At 42.0% G+C, this 9,947-nt stretch overlaps 1 protein-coding gene across 1 annotated transcript in view; it reads right to left on the bottom strand.

Annotated features, from left to right (window-relative positions):
- Window positions 1–472: 472 nt before the first annotated feature.
- The window catches only part of anapc5 (anaphase promoting complex subunit 5), an 18,528-nt gene continuing 9,053 nt past the window's right edge, over window positions 473–9,947 (bottom strand). The window contains exons 3-15 of the mRNA XM_037680708.1: window positions 8,420–8,483; window positions 8,174–8,275; window positions 7,897–8,087; window positions 7,745–7,826; window positions 7,567–7,659; window positions 4,944–5,125; window positions 4,601–4,736; window positions 3,267–3,341; window positions 2,774–2,895; window positions 2,589–2,696; window positions 2,277–2,424; window positions 783–945; window positions 473–693 (exon numbers count right to left, since the gene is read on the bottom strand). Of these exons, the coding sequence (XP_037536636.1) occupies window positions 473–693; window positions 783–945; window positions 2,277–2,424; window positions 2,589–2,696; window positions 2,774–2,895; window positions 3,267–3,341; window positions 4,601–4,736; window positions 4,944–5,125; window positions 7,567–7,659; window positions 7,745–7,826; window positions 7,897–8,087; window positions 8,174–8,275; window positions 8,420–8,483 (1,687 nt within the window). The remainder of the gene's footprint in view (window positions 694–782; window positions 946–2,276; window positions 2,425–2,588; window positions 2,697–2,773; window positions 2,896–3,266; window positions 3,342–4,600; window positions 4,737–4,943; window positions 5,126–7,566; window positions 7,660–7,744; window positions 7,827–7,896; window positions 8,088–8,173; window positions 8,276–8,419; window positions 8,484–9,947) is intronic.

Genomic DNA, 9,947 nt, shown 5'->3' with positions numbered 1-9,947 from the left:
TAATGGTGATATTACCCTCATTCATCAGAAAGCTGAGGAAGTCAGCACAGCTACTGATAAACTTTTACAACAGTTTTATAGAGTTAGCAGACAGACATGATGTGCTGCTGATAAAACCCTTGTTATAATTAGCGCCTTCACTTAAAGCTGAAAAATGTTGGATTACCTGGATTATTGAGCATGGACTTTGTTGTTCACTTAAAGCTGCACCAAACCCAAGCTGACACGATGTACACAATCTTCATCGACTGGAAACTAATCTTTAATTATGACCGCTTACTTTTGCTCTGCTCAATATATTTTTTACAAAGTTTCAAAACTAAATTTCCTTCCAAATATTTGAATTTAAAATAAAATTAAGACAAAACTTTTCCGCCACCTAGCGGTGAGTTGCAGTAACTTAACTCAGCCATTTGAGGAAAAATATTTTATTAGCGAAAACATCCAGTTTGTTGTCGTAAAGGGAGTTTTGTCAGAGTTGCATGGAAACGGGCGGTGCCGGAGTCTGCAGCTCCTGGTCCAGCAGCCGGAAGAGCATAGCACTTTTGTTGCTCTCCTGGGTTTGTCCCAGGTAGCGGTGGAGCTGAGCCTGCAGGTAGTGGACGTCCCGCAGCCGCTCTTTACAGTTCAGCTTGGAAAAATAGACTGCAGCCTCGTTCAGTGTGTCAGCAGCCAAAAGTGCCAACTGCAAATCTGTCAGGCCACACAAAGAAGTAGAGCGTAAAGGCAACACGAACATGAGGGACTCTGGTATAGAGTGGGTCAGTGGGGGGTAATAATACCTGGTTGACCATGTCCATTTGGTCCAAACCCAGCTACAGCCATCTGACAGCGTGCAGCCAGCAGAATGGCACGCCCTTTGTCTATGACAGCTCCGTGGGCCAGAACCGGCTCCATGGCTTCATGAAGAACAAGCAGAGCACGATCAGGGACTCCCAGCATCAGCTAGAGAGAATGTGGGACAGTAAATCAAACATTTCTGATGGTCACGGGCTCCGAACTAAATTATACAGTGATGCTCACAAATGACTTCAGACTGTAGCTGTGAACTGAGCTTTGCCACCTTTACAAAGAAATCTGAGCTGAAGAAGAAGACACCCCAAGAAAATAGAAAAAAAAACTGAATACGTCCAAAACTGCACAAAGTTTTGAGGATAAACAGAACTGGAACTGGAACACTGTTTAACCAGGCTATTTTTTTTTGTAAGTGGCATTATTTGGAGTGTTACTGAGCAGTCAGTATCTTACCTGCAGAGAATGATTTCATTTTAAAGATACTTAAGACCACTGCAGCACAAGTCTTAATGTCTCAAACTCATAATATTCCTATCAAATGTAACTGAAATTAATTTTAATCACGCACCAATATTTATTACAAGTTTAAACCACCAAAGACCAAGAGTACAAATATTAAATGTAAAAGAGTCATTTTCCTGACTAAAAACAAAATTACACTTCAGATCTTCTTTAAGGTGCAGGTTATTTGTCCATTCATAGTTCTTACCTTGCTGCTGCATGTTCATATATGCATTTTTTATTATGTTTACTTTTAATTAGCTATATGAGGCCTCAAAATGTGTCATGTTACACTGTGATTGACAATTTGAACGCCTCTTAGCAAGTTGGAAAGGCATGTAGGAGAGACTTTCTTTCTCCACGTTGTGAGTCAGTGTCCGGCTCTATAAATACAACATGGAAGCTCGATGTAAACCAGAAATTTTGGCTCCAGTTTTGAACAAAGAAGTGAATGGAGTCACTTCGTCCATCTTTATTTATCCTGACTCACTCATACTGCTATGCTAACTGTGTGCACTGTGGATGCTAAATGCACATAACAGCTGAAGCAGAAGCCAGTTACTCTCGGACCAACAATGTTTCCTCTGGATAATTCAGACTCTAGAGTAATTGTTGATCTGCCCTCAAAAGAAGCATGTTGTCTTTCTTTATATTTTTTAATAACTTGTTTTTATTGTTCATTTGTACAGGGTTTAACAGGTGGAACTGCAAATCCCGTCATGGTGCCCACAGTAATGTGTTGTAATGTTTGTAGTTTGTTTGAAATAATAGTGATTTTGTAAACATTTGTCTCATTTAAAGTGTAAAAACACATAAAATATTGTGTGAATGAACTGCAAGGGAAGTCTTAGTTTGAGTTCTTTCAGACGACAAAGGTTAGCTGGACTCTCCCATGAGAAGTTATCTGAACTGAACTATCCGACTGCTGCAGGTAAGACACTGACTGCACATAAATGAAGTCTTGTTATGTTGTGGCTGACCTGAGTGAAGGCCAGATGAAGGATGGATTCTGAGACCAGGGACTGAAGGTGGTGCTGTCTGGCCAGAGTCAGCGCCTGCAGGAGAATGGGAAGAGCTGTGGAGAAGCCGGACGATTCCCAGTGCAGCTCAGCAGTGGACAGCATCACTCTGAACGACACGCAAAGTGGAAATGAAATAGATATGGCTCAGAACAACTGTAAAAATGTTATAGAATAAAAGATGAGAAAAAAATAACAGAAAAGTTGGTTTCAAATCTAAGGATGGACTTTTTTTTTTTTTTTACAAAGCAGTAAACAAGCATTGAAACAAACCTGATGATCACGTCTGTGCATTTCGTCTTCTCACAGTGGACCTGCAGACGCTGTAAGATGTTGTATGCCTCAGTGCTGCGGCTGAGCGCCTTCAGAACTTGAGCTTTCCTGTCATAAAACACACCGTTAGTATTACAGATTACACATGCTTGGAAGAGTAAATGTTGGCAGAACTGAGGTGTTACCTGTAGAGTCCTTCTGTTTTGTTAAGGGCTGAGACAGCGTTCACTAGCGGCTCCGCTAAATGATATTTCCTTTCATTCATGTGTTTTTCAAACTGAATTTTCAAATCACACAACATCCAGAGCTACACAGGAGGATAATATGAACAAAAAAAAAAAAAGAGTATTTATATTACTCCATTTACATATTAATACAGAATAAAATAATTACACAACCTACAGTCTAGGTCCTAGACAATAACTCGTTTACTTAAAATCAACCAAAAGAAGAAAAAAACATTTCCACTTTATTTTCAATAAAACCTTTAAAAAGAAAGCTAGAAAACTTTACTTATTATATACTTCAAATAATAATGATTTATTTATGTTATAAAATCCACAGAAGTCTTCTGAGTAGCTCAGACCAGCTGCCACCCTAAAGACTCAAGTCTTGCTTCTTTTTTCCACTTCCCTGTCAAGCTGTCAGCGTGTCACATAAAGAGAAGAGGATGAACACCTTAGCATGCTGAGTGTGAGGAGGAAACTGTTCCTTCAGATGCTGGAAAACCTCTGACGCTGCAGCATACAAGCCCTGCAACAAAACCACAAAGACACATGAGAACTAGTGGAGCCGAGAGTCCAGCCTGACTTCATGTTCATTACCAGATACAGTGGCGCTTGGAAGTTTGTGAACGCTTCAGAATTTTTGATATTTCTGCATAAATATGACGTCAAACATCATCAGATTTTCACACAAGTCCTAAAAGTAGATAAAGAGAACCCAGTTCAATTCAATTTAAAAATACTTTATTAATACCAAAGGGAAATTAAGTGTCATAGCTCATCATCCTGGTTACATTCAAGAGTTGTTATAGATGCTGAGAGCTGTGGGCAGGAAGGGTCTCCTGCAGCGAATCCGAATAATCTGGCCACAGATACTGATCCGTCCACCCGGATCCAGCTTGCTGTCAGATCCGGCGGGCCTCTTGGTCCTCTTGGGCAGCAGGACTACCTGAATGCCTGGTAGAACTCCTCCCTGATGGTCACTGCTCCCAGCAGTCGCCACGGACAGACACCGGGGGATGATCCCGGTCCTCCCGTTAAACAAACGAGACAAAAACATTATACTTGGTCTTTTACTTATCGAGGAAAATGTTCCAATATTACATACAATTTGAGTGGCAAAAATATGTGAACCTTGGCTTTCAGCATATGGTGTAAACCATATGATCTTTGTTGGTCCACCACTCCTGGGGAGGGTAACAATGGTCTTGAGTTTCTTCCACTTGTACACAGTCTGTCTGACTGTGGATTGGTGAAGTCCAAACTCTTTACAGATGTTTTGTTTAACCGTTTCCAGCCTGATGAGCATCAACAACTCTTTTTCTGAGCTCTTCAGAAATCTCCTTTGTTCCTGCCATGATCCACTTCCACAAACATGTTGTGAAGAGCAGACCTTGATAGATCCTGTTCTTTAAATTAAACAGGGTGTCCACCCACACCTGATCATCATCCACTGATTGAAAACACCTGACTCTAATTCCACTTTCATATTAACTGTTAATCCTAGAGGTTCACATATAAACACTCACAAATATGGAATATTGGATCATTTTCCTCAATAAATAATGACCAAGTATAATATTTTCATCTAATTTCTTTAATTTGGTTTTCTTCATCTCCTTTTAGGACTTGTGTGAAGATCTGAGGAAGTTTTAGGTCATATTTATGCAGAAATATAGAAAATTAAAAGCACAAACTTTCAAAGCACGACTGGGAAGACAAGGACCCTGTTGAGTGACCAACAGCAGGACAGAAAACAGAAGCACAACATGAGATCAGGTGTGTTACCTGCTCAGCGTGCAGCTCGGCCAGATGGCAGAGCGCCACGGCAAAGGCCTCCGTGTTGTTCTGATGGACCCCGAAGTTGACCGGCTCCAGACTGCTCATGTTGAGGAGCAGCTGGGCCTGCTGCAGGGCCATGGTGCTGCGTGAAACAAGAGAGGCCACGTTGAAGCCAAAACAAGTTTCCTCTGACTCGGAACCATCTGAAGTGTGCAGAGAATGCTCAGACGTGTCGATCCAGTTTGAAACGCCTCAGTCTGAGCTCATGTGACGTGAGTGTGTTGGGACGCGGTCAACAGTGAGCAGAACTGACAAGAGTGTGTTACGGTGACAACGTGGAGAGCCTGACCTCTTTCCGTACATCCTCCATATGGACGTGGTCTGCGCCAGACTGATCTCGATCAGCTCCGACAGGCTCTGCTTCCAGTGCAGGATGTCCGTGTCCTTCAGCGCATCCATCAGTTTGTGCGCAGTCTTACCCTGCGTCGCTCCCTGCTGGACCAACGACTGAATGCCCAGAGACGCCAAGTACTGCAGCGAGAACAAAACACATCACGAATAAAGTAAAACTAATAAAGTACACAAACAGTCATATACGGATGAGCTACAGTACAATCATGTGCTTGTTTCTCCAATAGTTACAAATGCTTTGGCTTAAATTTCACAACAAAGTCATTTTAATGTCCTTTTCTTCAAAGCAAATATTACATCCATCCATCCATCCATTTTCTTTACCCGCTTATTCCATTTTGGGTCACGGGGGTCGCTGGTGCCCATGTCCAGCAATCACTGTGCGAGGGGCGGGGTACACCCTGGACGGGTCGCAAGTCCATCACAGGGCCACATAGAGACAAACAAGACAAACAAACATTCACTCTCTCACTCACACCTAGGGACAATTTAGAGTTACCAATCAGCCTAACATGCATGTTTTTGGACTGTGGGAGGAAACCGGAGTACCCGGAGAAAACCCACGCATGCACGGAGAGAACATGCAAACTCCACCCAGAAAGGCCCCTGGACCGGGGTTTGAACCAGGGACCTGCTCGCTGAGAAGCAGCAGCTCTACCAGTTGCGCCACCGTGCTGCCCGCAAATATTACATTTTAAGCAGAAAAACTAAAGCATCTTATAATTACAGTATATTCCTAGATTTTGTATGAAATGTTGAATGTTGGTCAGTACTTTGACTTGAAATTCATGTGAGTTAATCTAAAAGTCCAAGTTGTTTTTCTCTTCTTCAGGTGTCGCCACAGCGAGTTAACTCACAGGAAAGATTTATGGAGCGTTTTACACCAGACGTCCTTCCTGACACAACCCGGGCTCAAACCAGCAACCTCATGATTAAAAGACCACCTCCAACTAACCAGTGGTCCGCTTTGGAAACAAATAAAATCCTGTGTTGAGCTCACGATCAGTTTCCAGGTACAAACATGCAGGTGAGCTGGAAACACAACGCCTCCAGCTGGTGAGGAGGTGTAATGATGAAGAGCAACACAAAGCTCTTCATCACCTGCCGACAACACAACCAAGTCTTTTTCCACGTCTGAATGTGTGGATCTTTGAATAAACAGGAAGTGGTTTTTCTGTGTAAAAGTTGTGGTGGACATCTCTGGAAGTCTAAACGAGAACTGTATTCATGCTCAACCTTCAGCACTGAAAGGTTAAGAATGTGTGAAAGATTGCATCACCTTTCCTGTCAGCCCGCTGAACCAAGACCCGTCACTCTGAAGGGACAGAGTGACACTTACTGGGCCATACCTAACACACAGTATTCAAATATCTTGTGAGGTTTGTTAGCACTCAGAGTACATGTCAATAAGACTCTCAGCTACTACCACATCAAACTTTAGCTCAGGAGCTGTAAACCTGACCTTTAAAACCTTTTTGGGGTTGTAAAGGTGGCCATCTTGGTTTGGGTTGACTGTAAACGTTAATCAGTTCCAGATGTGCATTTTATGATTTCTTTCTGAGAGCTGAAATCAAACCCGTCCAGTGGTTAATGGGATATTTCGCTAACAGACAACCAGGGTTGACACCAAGAAGCAATGCCAAAGTTTTAAGTAGCGCCATGCAATGCAGCGCTTGGAGTATCTGTTATGAACTAGTCTCAGCTACTACCACACCAAACACCTGTAGATCTATGAGAGTTAGAATATTTCTGTGTTTCCTAAGATCACGTTGACTGTGGCGGCCATCTTAAATCGAGTTGACTACAAAAATCAACCAGCTGTAAAACCAGGGATTAAAAAAAAAAGTTTAATAAAACCAGCTCAGTAGTTCATGAGAGACTTACACAACTGACCGACCGACTGAGCGCACTCATTTTGATTCATCTTAAAATGAATTGACCTATTTTTATTTTTTAACCAGATTTTTGTAACTTCCTAGTTTGTCAAACTAGTGACTTGCACCAACAACACAGATACCACATTAAAATAATTACGATGAATAAAAATAATATATTGAACATCAGCCCTGTGTTTAACTGGTGAATGTAATGGGCCATAACGCTGCTGTTCTGTGATTGACAGCACGTTAAAGCCGACAGTGACCGTCGGTCCCTGTTAAACACACTAAACCAATAAAATGAACCAGATTAACTCACCCTACAACATCCTGTAATCCACTTCAGTTTGTAAAATCCCAACAAAAACTCACCAATAAAAGAACACTGAATACTTGTTAAAGAGGTATTTAAGACTTTTGTTTTTACTGATTATATATAAAAAAAAACACACATTATATGCTAATGAAAAATATATAGTTTGAAAAACAAAACGTAAAAAATCTGAGCGGGTGTAAAACGTTTCTGTCTGCAGTTTTTATACAAGTGTGGCACTCATACACTACTTGAGCGGACCCAGATGTTTTTAGTTTGCGGACTGCTTTCTAAAGACGTGCATGCTGAGAGAAAGCTCTGAAATCACAAACCAAAGTCACATTCTCCCGAGAGCTTCACGGTAAACTCACGGGCAGGCAGAAATGAGCGGCCATTTTCACCGAGTCCTCCGTTAGCACGGTGCTGTCGGTTCCCTTCATCTGTTCCAGGGTGTAGAGCCAGCTCTGACAGAAAACACTCGGGATTTAAGTCACAACCCTCCAGGCTCATTTGAGTGAAATCTAATAAAACAAAAACTTATTGTTTTACCAGACAGTGCTGCAGGCAGACGTGATCGTTGGACTCCTGGGCGATCCGGATGGCCTCCTGCAGAGCCAGATCAGCCTGCTGACTGAAGGAAGACAGAAACATTGATCCTCCTCATTAAAAACCCACCAGGCTCCTCCAGCTTTTCAACTTACTAGTGGCCAAAGCGACAGTGCAGGCTTGCCAGGTTGAGAGCAGCGTAGCGGAGACTCCGACCGTAGCCTTCCTCTCCGTTGCTCTTCCCCTCGGTACTGGACAAGATGAGGCGGTCAAAATAATGCAGGAGGCTGTGGGCTGAGAGGAAGATGTCCTGCACTCTCATGCTGTTCAGGTAGTTCAGGTAATGCTGCAAACAAAGAGAGCCGGGAGACGGTTGAAGGAGACGGAAATCACTCAACGTTATTCATTGAAAGCTACGTGGATGGAACGCACCGCTTCTGCGAAGTCGGGGTTAAACTTGAGCATGTTGTTGAGCTCCTCCTGCAGCGCTGCAGGCTTCAGGGCTTTGTTCTCATCGTTCTTCAGAAGATACGCCTACAGAGAGACAGTTTCTAGATCTGTCAGAGCTCTTCAGTGTTACAACAGAGCAGCTAGGTTTGACAGTCTGAGGAGGAAATCGACTGAAGTGAACAAAAGTCCACAGAATTAATTAGTGGCCAGATGTTTTTCAGCACTCACCTGTCGTGCAAGAAAGTATTCAGCTTGTTTTTGTGAGAGAGGACCTCTGCTCGGAGTGCTACCACTGTTAAAAACAAACACGCACAAATCAGCTGTTAATATTTGTCCCTTTAATCTGAGAGGTGTTTTATTAGTTTAATTCAGTTCACTTTATTGCTATACTGTAGTCCCTCGCTACTTCGCGGGTCGTTTATCGCGGATTCGCTCCATCGCGGTTTTTCAAAATAAGATTGGACATGACACACAGTTTGCTGATTGATGGATGAGCCGCACGATCAGGATGGAATTTTTATTTAAAATAAATTATTTTAAATTCTTTAACACCTCCTGCACCTTTGTGCAACCCACACTGCTGCAGGATAAACTTCCTGCTGCAATTAAACAGCTGATCAGCTGTTGAGGTGCAGAGTGGGGAAGTGGGCGTGGCCAAGAGCACTTGCAGGGAGAAGGGGTTCTCTGCAGACCAAAAGTGGGCATTTCTGGAGAATAGGAGTTTGTAGGGGGCACACACTGATTGTCTAGCTGTATTTTAGGTCTCTTTAGGTAAGTTACATCAGCTCTTTTTTTTTATAAACTTAAAGTTTCTAAGAACCAGCGTTATATCTACTGTCAAACACAAGAAGATTCTTTTTTGTTCTTGAGTTGTAGGCTGCACCTGACACAGGTTGTCTTGAGTGTGGTCTGGGTACAATGAAATATGAAGTATCTGAAGCGAAACCTACTCCCAGTTGTCAAAAACGCTGGTCTCAAAAATTATGAGTCCTGTAACGAGATAACGGCCCAAAACAAAAGCTAAAAACAAAATGTTCTCTTTAGAAGTTCTTCTATGAATCTGATCTATGAAAGAGCTGAAACATGGAGTAGGATTGACCCTTAAAATGTGAGACAGCTGAGGAAGTTAACCAGTAAACAGAAATACCTGCTCCAGTTGTAGAAATCTTACAGAACCTGACCATCACTCATCTGCAGTGACTGATTTAAAAGGTTGAACAAGAAAATGTGAAGTTAAAGGAAATATCCTTTGTCCCAAAGCCAGTTTAAGTATCATTAATATTTTGTTTACTTTATTGTTCTTTCTTTATGAATCGATTGTAACTATTTTCACATTTTTCAACAACCAAAATTTATTTTGTTTTTTAATGTAATGGCTAGGTATTAAAAAGAAACATTTAGCCCTCCACACTACCCAGTTATGTTGCTCTTATTTTGAAATAACTGGAAGTTCTGTGTTAAGAGAGGAGGAAAGAGAAGTTATGGAGACGCCGCTAATGTCAAACCAGTTAACACCATAGACATAATATGTCTGTGGTTAACACAATCTGCCAATAATGCCTTTTTTTTTTGTCCAATCAGATGTGGTCCTCGAGATATGCCTTCCATATTTGTCTGCAGAGATACCTTCTTGCTTGCAGATGGCAAAGAGCAGAGGAGGCAGGAGCTGAAATCATGACATGCTGTGTTCTTTTAGAGCGTTTAGAAACATTGTTTAGAATATTGCAAGAGTGTGGGAAGGGTTTAAAACACCTAT

Source organism: Nematolebias whitei, chromosome 8 (assembly GCF_014905685.2).
Source record: "Nematolebias whitei isolate Nwh7 chromosome 8, NemWhi1, whole genome shotgun sequence".
NCBI lineage: Eukaryota > Metazoa > Chordata > Actinopteri > Cyprinodontiformes > Rivulidae > Nematolebias > Nematolebias whitei.
This window is presented reverse-complemented; position numbering and strand designations above follow the sequence as displayed.